General features: G+C 39.0%; 1 protein-coding gene across 2 annotated transcripts in view; it reads left to right on the plus strand.

Moving 5' to 3' along the window:
• GAK (cyclin G associated kinase) overlaps window positions 1-17,075 on the plus strand; it is a 79,264-nt gene extending 62,189 nt beyond the window's left edge. For both annotated transcript variants that reach the window (XM_064439330.1, XM_064439331.1), the window contains exons 23-28: window positions 4,180-4,314; window positions 4,676-4,795; window positions 7,760-7,972; window positions 9,400-9,548; window positions 10,902-11,078; window positions 11,551-17,075. In XM_064439330.1, coding sequence (XP_064295400.1) covers window positions 4,180-4,314; window positions 4,676-4,795; window positions 7,760-7,972; window positions 9,400-9,548; window positions 10,902-11,078; window positions 11,551-11,652 — 896 coding nt within the window. In that variant the 3' untranslated portion in view covers window positions 11,653-17,075. The remainder of the gene's footprint in view (window positions 1-4,179; window positions 4,315-4,675; window positions 4,796-7,759; window positions 7,973-9,399; window positions 9,549-10,901; window positions 11,079-11,550) is intronic.
• Window positions 17,076-17,393: the final 318 nt, after the last annotated feature.

Raw genomic sequence — 17,393 nt, forward strand, 5'->3', positions numbered from 1 at the left:
CAGTCCAGAGGCAGGGACCTCAGGAGATCTAGCTGACCTTCTCAAAGCCATGTCAAGTAGAGCAGGCTGCTCAGGACCATGTCCTTGCTGATTTTTATTATTTCTGAGGATGGAAACTCTACAACCTCTATGGGCAACCTGTGCCAGTGTTTGACTCTTCTTGCAGAAGAAACTTTTCCTGTTTAAATGGAGTTTGCCGTGTTTCAGTTTGTGCCCATTGCCTCTTGACCTTCCACTGGGCAGCACTGAGAAGAGTCTGGCTCAGTCTTCTTTATTGCTTCCTACTAAGCATTTATACACTTTGATAAGATTGCCCACCCCCAGTCCTTCTCTTCTCCAGGTGAAACAATACTAGCACACTTAGCCTGTTCTTGTATCAGAGGTACTCCAATCCCTACATGAGAGAGAACCCTTTTATGTACTAAATTTAAGCTGGAAAAATACATAAATGAAAATTTCTGCACTCTAAATGTTTTCCTGCAACCTCAAGGAGACCACCATCAATATTCAGCTGTTAGTAACGTTTGAGCAGGTGCAGAAGAAAAAGGAAAAATATGTTGATGTCTTACTTCAATGCTTATTGTTTTATGCTTACTCTTTCTGATTTTGGTTGATAACTTGCACCCTGGTAAATGCATTACTGTACCTGCTATTTTAATGTAATTTCTGGAGCTTTCTGACACAGGGAAAAGATACTTTAAATGTATGTCAAATAACAGCTCTTCTATGTGGTTAGCTGCAATGAAGTATGTATTTGAGCCTTTAGGATTCCATCCAGTAACAGGTATCAATTTTAGCTAGGAAGTTAGGAATATTAGTAGCTATAGTGCTTTTAATATTAACGAGTGAGTGTGAGTGAAAAGACATGACAGCTAGCAACTGGAGAAGGGCAAATGAGAGTGTGTTCTCAAATGATATATTTAGAAGAGAACTGTGATAAAAGCAAAAGAAAGTGCAAACATTAGGTCATTAAAGTGAGAAACAATTTTAAACTCACTAAAAATAAACTTATTCAAAATAAGCTGCAGCAATGAGATGGTGAATCTACTGCTGGAGCAGTCATAAGTGTCTAGAATTAAATTTTAGTGATGGATAAGCTTTATTCAGTAGCAAGCAACTACTAAACCTCTAAAGATACCAAGAGAAAAGCTGTTTCAGTGAATACAGGTTCACTGAATTAGAATTTTAGGCTTTTATTTCTCAATGTGGCTTGAAATTTAAAATCATAGGAGTTTTAAAATGTAATTTCCATTTGTAGGAAAGGTAGTTCTTAATGAATCTGGTCTGTTAGTGCATTTTGTCCTGTAATCTGAGCATGCTGAGCAGTTGCTGTTAAAATGACAGTGTATTAACAAGGTAGTTTAATTTCCTTAGTGGGTATCTGTTAAGTGAGCACTTTTGCAAACAGAATTGGTTTGCTTGTGTATGCAAGTAGTGGGACATCATCAATGCAAGTTAAGTCAGGCATGAGCTTCCCTCTTCGAGAATGAACTGATCTGGTCACAAGATAGCAGGGGATGTGGAAGGTGATCAAAAGAAACCTGAGTGACCAGTGTAGTCTTCTCCTTAGTAGAAGTTAGTTTCTGTGACAACTGAGTTCTGTCAGGCTTTAGACAAGGTTAAAAAAAATCTTGCACTATACTCAACCAGCCTCTTGGTTCACTGAAAATCCTCTTGTCCTTTGATTAAAGGATTTCCTGTAGAGATGACAAGTTAAATAAAGAAAACCTGATGTGAAGTTGTGTGTAGGATATAGTAAAAGGCAGGTCCCTTATTTTGGGAAGCTGGAAAGTGTGATCTGATTACCACCAACTTATGTCTTAGCTTGGTTTGAGCAGTATTAGTGAAGAACTATGCCCTGACCTCCAGTGCTTTACTGCTGTATGGCTAAGGATTATAAATATGCACATTAAAGAAGAACCTAAGGGACAAGTAGGTATGGATCTGCTTGCTCATGGTCTCAGTTGCTTCAGTTTTTGGAATATTTAGCTATGCTTCATATTTTACCTTTTCTTTAGACATTCTGCTCCTTTACCTTAATGTGTCTGTATGAACTCCAGTATGCCAGGTTACAAAAATAAGGGATTCAGCGTATGGTCTCATCATACCTCTTCAGAATGTGTAGAAGTCAGTATCATGCTGGTAATGCTATTTGTTAATGTTAAAATCTATTGTAGTGTCCAAGCTGTACAACTAGAAAGAATATAGTGTAAGAATAAACAGTTCCAGGAGGTGATTAATATTATCTGTTCAGTATATTGTAAATAGTGTACTCCATTGTTTGTACTATTCATAGTGAATTTACTGCTGTACCTAGCATTAGGCTACTCCCTGCTTTGTTCAGAGTGGGGGAGATGATGAACTTGACTGCTCTTAAACCAGCAGTTTTAAGACACCTGACTCCCATAGTGCTCTCAATCTTTCAAATGCATTCAGCTGTAGTTTACTCTTATTTGTCTCACCTTGGTTTTATCATAGGGAAAGTGTTAATTCCTTAAGTGGTTGTAAATTTCCTCATGCCCTTGTAAAAAACCTCTATTAGGAGAGATCATAAGCCAAAATTTTTTAGCTTAAAAATCAATACTAATATTAATTCAAGGCCCACTTAATGTTTGGGAGTGGCATATGGTACAGCAAATTTCTAAACTGATTAATAGATGCGTTTGGATACTTTGATGTTTATAGCCAGTGACGCTGCTGTGTAGCAGATAGCTGGGATCCTGAGAACTGAGGCAAATAGATGCTATTTCTTCTGTGGTTCAGAGGCAGGGAGATGAGGCTTAAGTCTGGAGAAAGGACTGAAAATTGTACTGTATCTTCAGAAGATTTTTGGCGGCTACTTCATGCATTTTTACTTTGTTTTCCTTTGCATGCAGCAGAGGTGACTCTGCTGTAACATAGGCTTTCGGCAGATATTTGTTGCAGTGTATTTGATGTGCTCTCCTTGCAACTGCAAGATCTAAGTATAAGTAGAATTAGTGGACTGGGGTGGTGGAAGGGATATTTGCTTCAAATTATTTCATCAAATAAGATAAAATAGCTTGTGTGATTTGGTACCAGTATTCAGAATTTAAAGTTGAGAAGCTGAGAAGTGAAAAGCCATGATGCAGTAGTCAAAACATCCGAAGCATCAAATGGTTTTTGTAAGGATGGCTGGGTTAGCTTTCCAAGCTTCAGGTCATTGAAATGTCTTAGAGCACCACTAAACATACTGGTTTTGCTGAAATATCACCTCTCCCTGTAGCACTGACTGTTCTCATGGCATTGAAGGGGTGGTTCATTCAAAAGCTGTCCTTCTTCACTGTGAGTCTCTGCAAGCTGTGCTCAAAGGGAACGCTCAGAGCTGGTATGCAGCTTTGTGTTCCTTACCTAGGACCTCTCATTCTGAGGATGGCTCACTTCATACCCTGTGTGAGTGAGAAAGAGGGGAAGCATTACCAAGTGTCAGGTTATAACTCTGTGTTGGATGGGACGCTTTCTAAAAGTTAGCGGAAGCACCCTTGCATCCTTTTGAATGTGATTGTTTCATTGTCTGTCTTCAGTTGTCGTGGTGGTTTTGCTTTGCACGTAGAAAAGCAGCTTTTATCCACAGAGCTAGTGATTCTCAATCTTTTCCCAGAAAAGATCACTTTTCCTGTATCCTGCTCTTTAATTGCATGCACTCCTTCGTGTATCGAACCCAAAAGGACTGCTGGTTTGTCAGGAGCTCCATTTGTCACATGAGGTCTGGGGTAGGCAAACTTGCAATTTGAAGTGACCAGGCTCCACCTGCATAGCACCCAGACTGGGCGATATGGAACACCATTTCGTGAAGCACTGCTGCTTTCTGGTTATGTGCTGTGTTGTCAGAAACAGCAGTGTCCTCTGAAGCCATCCCTTAGTAGTCCTTTTGCCCAGGAGACCTAAGCTGTTAAATTCATAGCATTGCCTGTGCATGAATATACTTTCTCTATGAAGTGCATGGGAGGTTTCAAATAAAAATGAAGGCATGCTAGTAGTAAAACCCTTCTGAGTCCTGTTTAAGACTGCATGACTGTGTTACAGAGAAATATAAGCAAGCCATGTAGTTGGCCATTGTAGCTGACAATGCGGTATATAGCTCTATTGGTATTGGCAAAATTTCCATTATTGTGACGGTTTTATTAAAAGAATAATCACAAGATTTTTTTTCTTCTATAGGGAATTTGATATCGGAGCCACCTACAATATCATCGTCTACAAGTCACCCAGACCTCTTAGGTGGATGGGAGTCTTGGGCAGATTCCTCAGCAACCAGCAATGTAGCATCACCACAGATTAAGCCTCTTGTTGAAGGTACTATGAAATGAAATTCTTCCATTAGAGGGAATGAAAAATACTCCAGACTTGGTCAGTTTAATCACCTAAACTGCTGAACATGACTTTATGCCTTTTTGCTTTGTTGCTTAAAGGACTCTATGCTCTTGTGCTTAAATGTCCCTTTAGTAAGGCACATGTAGTTTTTCAGAATAAGTTTAAGGCAGAGGAACCAAATATTTCCAGTTGTCTATTGTAATGGTGATCCTTGTCATGGTAAAAGATGTCATAGAGCAGAATGGTGGAGAGGTTTACATGAGGTGTTGTGGAAATAGTACTGTTATTTATTCTCTCAATTTCCAAATACATGAAGTACATTATATGTTTTCCTATTATACAGGTCAAGCTCTTACCACTGGGAGCCAATCCAGTGTGTCTTCAAGTCTATCTTTCAGCCAGGCTAAATCTCAAAGCTTTGATCCTTTTGCTGATCTTGCCAATCTTGGATCTGGTCTTCCAGGTAAGATCTTACTTTCAAGAGACTCTAATGCATCTACAGTTTGATTTGCTTCTTGTACCAATAAGTGTAACTGATTCCTTTATATAAGCTAAGTGTTTACTTTTAATTGTAAACAACCAGTTTGAGGCAGTTGCTGAGAGCAGACAAGTAGCAAGAAAATGTCAAATCTTTGCAGAGGTTGTGTGAGACATCTCGAATATTTCAGAAGCTAAATCACAATTGTGATTTAGAAACCATATAAATACTTAATGCTTCAGGGTCTGGGTGACAAGGCAAGAGAAACCAGGGAGTGCTGATTCAGTAACTGAGCATGAGGATTCTTAGCTAGCATTGATTGGTACTTTGCTGTGAAGGATATATAATGAAAGCTGGATTAAATTCTTTAAATCTAAAGTGACAATTGTTTTCCTTTTAATTCAGTACTTTCCTTCAAATTTGGTAGGCCTTCATGGTCTGCTACTCAGATGTCATGTTTGTAAGATGAGGACAAATCAGGCCCATATTTTGACATCAGTACCATGATCATTATGAACATTTGACACTTTGCAGTGCTGTGCACAAGAAATTATGGAAGTTCATAGAATCATTAAGGTTGGAAAAGACCTCTAAGATCATCAAGTCCAACTGTCAACCCAACACCACATGCCTCTTAAACCATGCCCTGAAGTGCCATGTTGACACATCTTTTAAATACCTCCAGGGATGGCAACTCTACCACCTTTCTGGGCAGCCTGTTCCAATGCCTGACCACTCTTGCAGTAAAGAAATTTTTCCTACTATTAAATCTAAACCTTCCCTGACACAACTTGAGGTAATTTCCTCTCATCCTATCACTAGTAAACTGGGAGAAGAGACCAACACCAGAGGAGGTTGTAGAGAGCAATAAGGTCTTCCCTCAGCCTTTTCTCCAGAGTAAACAACCCCAATTCCCTCAGCTGCTCCTCATAAGACTTGTTCTCCAGACCTGAGTACAGGGGCACGATTGCTCCCCTACTGCTGCTGGCCACACTACTGATACAAGCGAGGATGCTGTTGGCCTTCTTGGCCACTTGGGCACGCTGCTGGCACAGGTTCAGCTGGCTGTCAACCAGCACCCCCAGGTCTTTTTCCTCCACACAGCTTTCCAGCCACTCTTCCCCAGTCCTGTAGCATTGCATGGCATTGTTGTGACCCGAGTGCAGGATCTGGCACTTGGCCTTGTTAATCCTCATACAGTTGGTCTTGGCCAATCGATCCAGCCTGTCCAGATCCCCCTGCAGAGCCTTCCTACCACCATGCAGATCAACACTCCTCCCCAACCTGGTGTCATCTGCAGACTTACTGAGGGTGCACTCAATCCCCTCATCCCACCATTGATAAAGATATTAAACAAGGCTGGACCCAAAATAGGGGAACAACACTTGTGACCGGACACCAATTAGATTTACCTCCATTCACCACAACTCTCTAGGCTTGGCGACCGAGCCAGTTTTTTACCCAGTCTTACAGTTAACTTTCAAAAGGAAAAATGACTGATGTCACTGTGCTAGTTAACCTTCTCAGGCTTGAACTGATTTTTAGGGAGTTGTAAGAACTGGAGTTTAGACTCAGTGTTATGTTTTTCATAGGTATGTTTTGGCCTTCACGTACAAGTCATTATTCTGAATGAAGAGTTAGGAGAATGAAAGGTGCTTAATTACAAATGCTGTATAAACAGAAAAGAATCAATAGCTAAAGGTAGTTAGTAGTAGCATATTAGGCTAGTGGTAGGATACCAAGTGTTCTGTATCAGAAAGGAGGAGCATGGTATTGGAAGGTTCCTGCTCATAGCGAGGCATTGTCTTGTCCTACAGGAAGAATTCGTTGGCCTTGAAGATTGAAATAATATAGAATGCTTTGAAAGAGTAGTAGAATGAGATTATTTTTCAGTGTGCAAGGCCATGTACTATGTCTAGTAACAGGGATTTTTTTCTGTAAATTTTGCAAGTTAGAAGTGACTGAAGACTGAGTTGACTATGGAATTGGATGGTTTCATGAAAAAAGCAGTGCAATCCTAGATTTAATCAGGTGTTATATTGCAATACTACATTTTATAGGATGTAGCGTTTAAAGGTATAGTATGGTATCTCGTACATGGCCCTGGGGAGACATGTTCTTGTATGTATATGCAACTTGTCAAGGGAACTGAGTTTCTAGGAACTTTTCCAAAGCAAGTCAGTCAAGGGTGATTTAATGGTGGCTTGGTTTAGAATAAAAAATCTCAGATTTAGTCTTATCAGTGAGACAAAAAGCTGAATAATGAATTTAAAAGGTTGGAGCTTTATTCTGCTACATTTGTTTACAGTAAGTATTGTAAAGCAGAGAAAAGGCCTTGTGTGTTCTTCCCAAAGTGAGTAGCAGGTGAAGCTGCTAAGCAGTATTGCTTATACTGGTTTAATGAAGGGAAATGAATTAAAAAAATTGAATCAATAGTGTGTTGATAGACAGAAGCCTATAGATCAAGCCAGGGTGATTACAACAGTATCTCCTGCAGGCTTCAGTGCTTTTTTTATTCATGTGCAACATTCCCTGTTAATGCTGCTGTGGAATGATCTTCTTAACTATGTTAAAAAACAGTGCAAGAGATCCAGTGTCCTTTGCATATTAACGGACATTGAAATATAGTAATTGGGAGGCAGAACTGTCTGAATTATTTTCTGACCTTACATATCCCTGGCCAATCAGACAAGAGTGAATGCTTCTGCTAAAACTGACAGTTGAGAACTTGAGCTGTAAGCGCCTGGAAGACTAGCTCTAGCTCCTGCCACCCATGTTACTTGTAAATGAGACTCTTAACTTCATTTTACACACACTTCTGTTATACTTGTCCTTGTATAGTGGTGTAACTGTAAACTGTGTGGTTAGATTTCAAGGCTAAACTGTCTTACTTGTATTAAGCAGGTGACAGATACCAATCTGAACATCTAATTTATTATTTATTGTTAGGTTCCTCCAGTAGTGGAATCTCAAGTAGTGGCTTTGGTCAGAAGACCACTCCATCTCAGAAGTCAGGAAATAAGTGGCAGAAATCCACAAAACCACAAAGTACTTCATGGCAGTCCCAGACTAAATCCAGTCCAGCAGCTAAACCCAATTACACAGTAAACTTTAGTGTTATTGGAGGACGAGAAGAAAGAGGAGTCAGAACCCCAAACTTTGGTAAGTTTTCTGAAGGCATTGCTTATAATGGCCTGTGTGAAGTTAGTCAGATGTGCTGTTAGCTGCAGAAACTCTTCTACTGTTATCTTTTTGTTTACATTTAGTTTGTATCTAGTAAAAATCTGAAAAAAAGCATGGCAAATCTGGTCCAGCTTTTGCAAAGCTATACTGGAATATCACAGAGAAAAGCTGACCATGGCCCAAATATACAGAAATTTGGGCATAAAGTCTGGAGGCTATATTCACTCACCCACCTGGGTACTGGTTTTGTATTACTGTGTTAGAAAGGTAAACTTGATCTATCCAGGGAGAGATGGCTGATAACATTGCTTCATGATAGTCCACCTGTGATACATAAGAAAAGGATGTAACATTTTCCCATCTGAAGAATAGTAGCTAGTCTTAACAAAGACTGAGGCTAAATTTTTGGAAGTTCTTGTGTTTCAAACAAGGACGGGGTGGGAGCAGGTAGAATCATTCCTGGAACTAGCCCAAGATGTTCCAACTGACTAGGCAAACCTAGAGGTATATGGATGAGCATGGCCTCCTCTACATTAACCTCCCTGGAAAATTTTATATTCCTGATGTGTTGGTATTAGGATTATGCCTCCCTTTCTCTGACATATAAGTGAGCTGCAGGTACTTCTGTAAGCTGAAATGATTCTGTTGATCTGTATCTGGAAGGAGGTGGCAGGATGGAAAGGCAGTGGGCCTAAGTTGCTGCACTAGAAAGTCTAGATAACAGGGGGTAAAGAAAATCCAATTAGCATGATGAAATGCTGTGAAACAGAACAAGGGATGTTGTGACTCCACATCCTTGAAAATAGGTGGACCTCAACTGGACAAGGACTTGAGAAATTTATCTAGCTGTCCCTGTTTTGAATGGGGGTTGGACTACATGCCATCCAGATGCCCCTTCAGAATTCAGTTATTCTACAGTTCTCCAAAATTTTTTCGTTCTGTAATTTCTATAATGACTACTCATTATATTCCCTCATTATTCTGTGTAAAATTCAACATACTTAAATGTTGACTGCATAGTTTTTACTAGAGTATTGAGGATATGGTAACTCGAAAAACTGCTGCACAGTGGTTATAATTACTTTATAGTGGAAAAATGGAACCATTATATCTACCTATTCATGGTTTTGGAATACTCCCTCAAATCTACTCCCTTTTTGAAAAAAGAGGACATGCAAGTATTTAGTCACATGTATGCACATGAGATTATCTGTTCTGCTGGACTGAAAGCTTGTCAGTGATCACTTTTATTCCTGTTGTTCTGCTAGTCTTGTGGAGCTTATCAAGCCACTGAAGAATATTTATTGTGGTAGTGAGAAATGTCATGCAGGTGTGTCTAAGTGCAATATATTCCCCCCATTAGTGTATTCTCCTATAACTTTTTAATGTTGTTCTCCTTTTTTTAGGTCAAAAGCCAAAAGTTTCAGAAAATGACTTTGAAGATCTCTTATCTAATCAAGGCTTTTCGGCTAAATCTGATAAAAAGGGACCGAAGACCATTGCTGAGATGAGAAAACAAGAAATGTCTAAAGATATGGACCCCTTGAAACTCAAGGTTTTTTTAACAGTGATTTTGATTTAAGTATAAATCTGAGCCTATGCTTAGAACTGCTGATAACAGAGTAGAAAGATACAATGACTAACAGAGCAAACTGAGAAAGCAGGATGAAATTTTATCTATATTTAAATCATATTAATTAGCACGAACAAAAGTCAGTTGGCAATGAAGCAGCAGTGACAACAGCACGAAAAGTAGTTTTGTGGGTGGAACACAAGTTTCTGTTTGTTTCAGCTAAGCTGGGAGAATTTAAGAACCTGTTTTCTTGTCAGTCTGTTTCTTGAAGCCAGAACTGTTCTTTATCTCTAGTGTTCCCAAATATGTCCTTAGAAAAGATAGATTTGGCTGATTAATATAAAACTATTCTTTTAAAAAACAGGCAGGTGGGAATAGCTGCCTTCAGGGTGATCACTTACTTGCATTTACCGGTTAGCAAGTGCTGTCCTAAGGGATTGCTAGAAGATGTGGTTTTGGAGGTGGGCTGTAGAACTAGTCTGTGAGGTGTTACTGGATCACCTGCTCAGTTTTTTGTCATACTCATAACATCACATAGTAAGGTATTTTCAGTTTTGCAGTCGTTGTGGTGCTTTAGAAAAAGGACTTTGGAGGGATGCTGAAATTTGTTTTCACAAAGTGTCTTACCTGAAGAGTGTGCACAGCTTGCGTGGGTAGCTTTTACTTCCATAAATGGAAATCAATAGATTTCTATTTCCTATACTTGCTGCTGATAGAGGGAGGAGATTTTCATACTACATAATGCAGTCTTTAATGAAGACACTGTATGCTATATCACAGTGGCTTAATACTGCTGTTAAAGTCTGAAATGGCCAGTTATTGTAATCAGCTTTCACGGGGATATCTGAAAGAACACTTCAGTTTGTGCAGCCCTGCAGGTTGCTTCAGTAAACATTAATAGTTAATATATGTGATCTGAAACTTTTCTATGAATAAAGAATTTTAGTAAATTAACGTTGTGCCCTGACAGGGAGTTAATGTTAATTAAAAAAATCTGTTACAATTACTTCTGTCAATTCTTTTGTCATCAATTATACAGGGCTTTAATATATAACTGTCCTAGTAATTTCTCTTGCAATGACTGAATTTCTGCAATAAACTAATAACAATGACCTAACCCCCTAGTGGCGGATGCAAAATATCATTCTTGGGTGGCTAATGATCTGGGTGACAGAAAGAAGACAGTAGTAAGACAGTTGGACTTGGGGGATGAATGCAGCAAGACAGCTGTACTTGAGTCTTAGTCATGTAGTCTTGTACAGTGTGAAGGTTATGTCTCTAGGCTGAGAACATTTATGGTGCTGCATTCATTTCTATATGTTCTGTTTTTCCCAGATTCTCGAATGGATTGAAGGAAAGGAGAGAAATATCAGAGCATTAATATCCACTCTTCATACAGTGCTTTGGGAAGGGGAAAGTAAGTGGAAACCAGTCAGCATGGCAGACCTAGTAACTCCTGAACAAGTAAAGAAGTACTACAGGAAAGCAGTACTTGTAGTTCATCCAGACAAGGTGAGTGTGTTCCTCTGATACTTCCTTTAGAAGGAGTACAAACTGCTTTTACCACACCATACTACTCACTGACAGATGCTGCAGCCTTGCTTCTTGATCAGCAGTCTAGATGCTTTTCACTTTCCTTCCACTGTCTTCTGAATTTGGTGTCCTGACACAGCACAGAATTTAAAAGATAAACGTTAACAAATGAAAGATGCCATTAAGGTTGTACTGAGCACCGAAGTCAGCTTGGAATACTGTTTTTAGCTAAATTTCGGTTACTTATGAATTGCACTTATGAAGGCTTTGGCTTTGTTTAAAATACTTATGGCAAACTTTGGTTAAGATCAGAAAGGGCTGTGTGTCTGCAAAATTGTATTAACAGAAGAGTCTAAAGTTGTCGAATGAGATAATAAATACAAAAGGGGCGAGATCTTCCCTAGCCACATAATTCCTAATATTTTTCTGCTTCTACTATGTTCTGTTCCAGGCCACAGGACAGCCTTATGAGCAGTATGCCAAAATGATCTTCATGGAATTGAATGATGCGTGGTCAGAGTTTGAAAACCAGGGATCAAAGTCCCTTTTCTAAAACTTCACCGTTTACAGAACTACTTCCAAAAACTGGAGCTGAGAATTGTTGTGATTCCTATTGCGTCTAGAACTTATGAAGCGCTTTTCCATGATTTCAGCACAGTTTCTAATCATGCACTTAAATGTGGTGATGTATTCTGTAAGATGTGGAGTACAAAGCATTACATAGATGCATTAAGAAAACAGCTGCTCAGTACTTGAATAAATCATAGGCTGGAAGTAAAGATTTCCTTTCAGTTTATATAGGGTAAAATAGAATTTTAATGAAGCTCCATGATTTCTGGTATACAGTATTAATTATAAATCATTCCAATTTCATTGATCTTTGCTTTACCCCTACCTTCCCCAATTTGTTTGTTACTTTCAGTAGTTTTGTAATTCAGTTTTGATGTTTGGTGCCTGTTGCCTTATTCAAAGTGCTTTAGTTATCAGCAGTGAATTTGCTTGGCTTGTCTCAAACCTGAAGGTGTATATTTTCATCTGTATTTTAGATAATCAATCTGATAATCATTCTGTAAATAATGTTTTCTGACAATACCTGTGCTCCTTACAATAAATTAACAGTTGTTTAGCCAAAAACACCCCAAATGTGGGAAAGTCAGCCAGGGTTCCTCTTGATTTTTAACTTTTTTACATATGAATCTAGAAACAAATCTTGGCTTTAAGGTTTCCATGTTCTGCAGTTCTGTTATTTATTATGGACCTTTGAAAAGCTGTAGTCTGACAAGTGCTTATTTTACTAGTTTTTTAAATGGTGTCTCTTCCTTCCAATTTCAGTGGAACATTCCTTCCATTGGGCTTCAGATACCCTTGACAAAAATAACATTATTCTGAAACTTGAAGTGTAAGCACAAAACATTTTACTCAGCTTTGATTTGTCTGAGTAAATACTGCATTACTCATCTGGAGAGCATTTAAAGTGCTTTAACACATTCTGCGGCACGTCTGAACTTCTGTATTTTTGAGATACACATGACATGAGTGTAACATGGGGTGAATTGGTAGACTGTTGCATTTCTGCCCAACAACCTTCCATGCACTAGCTAGTGCAAGATGAGTAGAGACACAACTTGATAGAAAAACTTGCTACGTTTTCTCATCCCTAGTGAGAAGGCAGTTTTTCACCAGTGCTGGGGTGACTGAATGCGAATGACCAATGACTGTTATAGTCTGTGTGATAGCAAAATGCAGTTTTCATATCAAGTTTTAAAATGTTGAATATTAGTGTGTGGTACTAGAGCTTCGGCAGCAGTCTCTTGAAACACTACTGTTGGGCATTGAAGGGGATATTTTGATCATCTTGCCATTTTATACATTTTGCATACTTAACAGAGGGGGAACCTGTACCATTATCAGAGTTAACTGTTCAGCTGAGCAACATTTGAACAGAAAACATGTTATTCTAATGCCACCTGAACAGTGTGTTGGATGAGGATTTCCACTGCAGTGCCAGCCTGAGAGCTGATGGGTTAGAGACTTGTGAACATAGGTTGCAATTCATAGTCTCTAAGCTCAGATCTAACAGAGTTTCTTATTAACCTCTGATAAAAGGTTTTGTGTATGTATATGCACATATATATTCAGCTACTGTGATTTTTGTTTGTTTTTTTTTTAAGATGGAAGTCAGGGTCAGTTATGGATCAGGAAGGTTATTCATAGCTGCAGTTGTATTTCAGTTACTGCTTTGAAGCAGTCTTAAATCTCAGTAGATTTCTTCATAAAAGCAGATAACTTGCTGCCTGATTTAGAGGTAGAGCTAATCCTTTTTCCTTGGGACCCTTCATAAATTTTTTGTATTCATGGCCTGCATCCATGGAAATTAAAGGCTTCTGCTGGTAGAATAGATTTGTTGGAGACCTGCATGGCTTTTTACAGTTCTAGGACAAATGTTATTTCATAATAGGTTTAAAAAGACACACACAGATATTAGGTGTGCAGTCAATCAGTCCTTTATATAGCTGAGAGATAAAGCAATTTGTGGGAGCTGGTTTTAGTAAGGAAGGACTACTTCAAAAACCCATGTCCCTTTCAGCACATACAAGCAACATAATTTTGAGTGACACGTTTCTAATTGCTCTTTTCTTGAAATATGTGCATAAAAATTAAAACTGAAAATTGAGAGGAAAACGTTTTATTCTCTGCTTTGTATGTTTGGTAGCATTTTCTGGATGATGTCTACATTTCTGTTTTCATTTGCCTATTCTTGTTTGCAAAATTTTCTTAACAGTGGAGAAGAACCTTTGAGGTCCTCGGTGACCAGGGGAACATGAGTGCACATGTTTTATCTGGAACTCAAGATATCTTGAAATTGATTCTTCCTTTTTAAAATTCTAGAAAATAATGAAGTTTGGGTGCAGATTCTTCCAAATGCCATTTGATAACTGAAACTTCAGTCAGGTTGACAGGATGCCTCAACTTATTTTATGGCTTAATCAGCTTTGGTCCTCAGTGGAGGAACTCACTGCCTCTTTCTCTCTATGTAGTCAAATTTTGGTGCTAGGAATCTGGGATACACTCAGTTGGGTAAACTCTTGAATCTTGACAATGAAACTATTTTTGGGGTTTTTTAACTGCATCATTTAGCTGTGTTGCATACAAGAGCATGCAAAAAGCTGGATTTCACTAAGGCCCTGTAAGCAAACTTTAAAAGTTCAAGTGATGAACAGAAATACAGTAAACTGAAGTTTTGTATTCTTTAGAAGATCAAGCAGCATGAGAAGCACTAAAGGTGTTTCATAGTGTAAGGCTTAATATACTTGATTTTTTAGTTGCAGGAATTTGGAAAGAGAGAAGTTAAGGTAAATTTTGAATAAACATATTCAGTCTTAATGTTGCTGTTAAAACAGAAGGGTCATCCAGAAGTCTAGAAGGTCTGTTTGCATTAATATTAAAACAGTAATAAAAAAATGGTAAAAACTGGGAATGAGGGCTTTTCAACCACTCTAATGCTCCGTCCTTCATTGCTAATTGGTTGCCTGCTGTATGGGATAGGACTGCACTCAAACTATTAGTCAAACTAGTAGACACAAGTTTCTCTGTAGCTGTACACGTAATGTCCACAAGCTGAAAAGCTTTTAGAATAGGCTACAGAAAAATTGATTAAGGTGAGACTTGATTAGAAACTGTGAATTCTCTCTGGGCTTAAGGTGTATATTTTCCATTCATGCTTATTATTCATTGCACACTTAAATTTTCAAATGTTGAAGTGAAATAATGTCCTGAACGTTAGACTTTATATCTGCTTCTGCTGACTGCAAAGCTTGAGGTTGAGGTAACTGAATGTTGCCATAGATTGATGTTGTGTTGACCAGACTTCACATGTGGTACCTGAAGTTCTATTGTGAAGCATCTCCTTGACTCTTGCAGCAAATCACTGTGCCTTTTGGCCCGTGTTTGTAGTTCCTTTGTCTGTTAATGACAACTAATACCGTGCCTTCTTTGCAGCCTACCAGGATCCAGTTCTTAAAAATCAGTAGCTTGACATGGTTATTGCAGGAGCAAAGAAAAACAGTGCAATATAGGTTAAGGGAAGAGTAGAGAAGAACACTGAGACTCTAACCTACATCTCAAATTTTACTTTCTAATTCTTTCTTCATTGACTTATCCTTACCTACATCTGCTAAAAACAGACCTAGATCAGCTTTTCCAGCCTGTTGAGAAAGTGCTGACTGGCTATAGACAAGTGGCAGTACCAAGTGCTTGGCTTTTTTTTGCAGAAGTTGCTATAAAGCAGGTATATAGTAGGGCAGGCTTCCACTAGTTATTTCTGAATCAAGTTGCTTATGTTACATTTCTGTTAGATATGGAGAGTCAGGAAACTGAACGTGTAAAACAGAGATCTGTGAAGAAGAATTGGTGTTAAGACAGCGTGGCTAGAGCCTGTCAAATGGAAAACAGTATGTTTGGACCGTGTTGGGGGAAATCGCTTGATGTCTTCAACCTTGGGCATGCCTGTCTGGTGTTTCCTAGTGCTGTCAGATTTCCTTGAACTTAACAGCAGGGAAGAATAAAAAATGAGCAGTTAAGCACTTACATTCATATTGAATCATGGGGTTATGCTCAATATTGTTAGTAGGTAGTGATTCCTGGACATCGAGCCTGGGAGGGAAAGTTCTCCGTTGTCACCTGGGTAAAGTTCAGGTAGTTTGCTAATCAATGGTACCTTCCTTCAGCAAGTACAGAATGAAAAACCTACAACAGTGCTGATGAAGTATGTTTCCTTGGAACAGTGGCAAAGTCCTTGCCGTTGCACCTGTGAGGGTAACTAGTGCTCATTAAAAATGCCTTGTTTACCTCCATTTTATTGCCAACTCTAGAAAGTTCCTCCAGTGTTGTCAGAGTAACAGCTTCTTCCTGAATGCAGACTACGTCTCAAAGCTGCATGTGCAGGATTTATATTTTGCACAAACCAAAGCAGCGTGCAACGGAGATCTCGGCTGCCCTTTGGGACTGCTGGGCTAACGTGCACCATTCCACCTCCCAGGACCAGACTTCAGTTTTCCCTGGCAGTGGCCGTGGTATTCTCTGCTGCTCACAGAAATATTTTAGGGGTTTCATAAATGTGGAAACCTTGTTGCCCTTTAGCTGTGTCTGACAATTGCAATGTAAAGAACGCTTTGTAAATAAGTTCAAATTAGTCTTGTACAGTTGCCTGTGCTTTGAGTCAGTTGACATTTTCTGTCAAGAACTTGCACGTTATTGACCTGCAAAAGCTGTGGAAGGAAGGTATCATTTCCCACCCCTTGAATCTGTCCCTAGTGCAGAGTACCTCAAGCTACCAGAAGCCCACTGACTAGGAGCAAAGGGTGATTTGGCTGAGCTGTGGTTCTGATCTTGATGAATCTTGCAATGCTTGGTTGCTCTCTGTTTTGGTGAGCTTACTGTGGACTGTAGACTGTATTAAATTTCCAACGTACGCTCCAAAAATACAAATTCAGTCACTTTTATGAAGGATACATGTTGTCATAGAGCTTTTATTACCAAAAGAGGATTAAGAGGCATTGTGAGAACTCCCAGAACTCTGTTTAGTGGAATGTACTGTATATTTGCAATGTAGACTTCTAGAACCAATTGTCATCTCTGATAAGGACTTAACTTGCTCTGAGGTCCTTAGTGTATTTACCTGTAGTAGTGATTGTACTTTCTATACATGTGATTTTTTTTTTCTGGTTTGGGGATTGTGAAAGGACAGAACAGATATTTAAGTCCTATTTTTTGCCATCTTTCAGGAAATGCAATGTACTGTGTAATTTTGCTACTAGTGAAATGAAAATTATACCTGTGTGTATATAGAGGTAATATAGTCAAATTAAGCCTTGTTTAAAAGTAGATTTAATGTTTGGCACAATGTCCTTGAACAGAATATTTTGCTTCAAAATGTATTACAACTTAAACAGTGATCAATTAAAACAAACAAAATGACTTTGCATGTTTCTTTCTTCAGCAAGGGGGAAATACCTGAATACCCAACGCACTTCCGCTGCCTCTTTCAGAACAACACGCAAGTGTTAGAGAAATGTTTCTCATTAGTATGTTGAGGTTGACTGAACCTCTTAGAAACCAAGTCTCTCTTCAGAAGTGTCGTCTTCTGTTGAAGATGAGTCCCTGCAGTGTGCTCTGCGGTTTATCAGTTCAATTTCTTAGGCTGCTGCCTGTGTTGGGCTGTGAGGGATTGTTGGACAGGACCTGGTGCAATGCAATGCCATCCTGTCCCCTAAGGGAAGCTCTTACATAGGTGTG

The sequence above is a fragment of the Phalacrocorax carbo genome, chromosome Z, assembly GCF_963921805.1.
Source record: "Phalacrocorax carbo chromosome Z, bPhaCar2.1, whole genome shotgun sequence".
In the NCBI taxonomy this organism is placed as follows: Eukaryota; Metazoa; Chordata; class Aves; order Suliformes; family Phalacrocoracidae; genus Phalacrocorax; species Phalacrocorax carbo.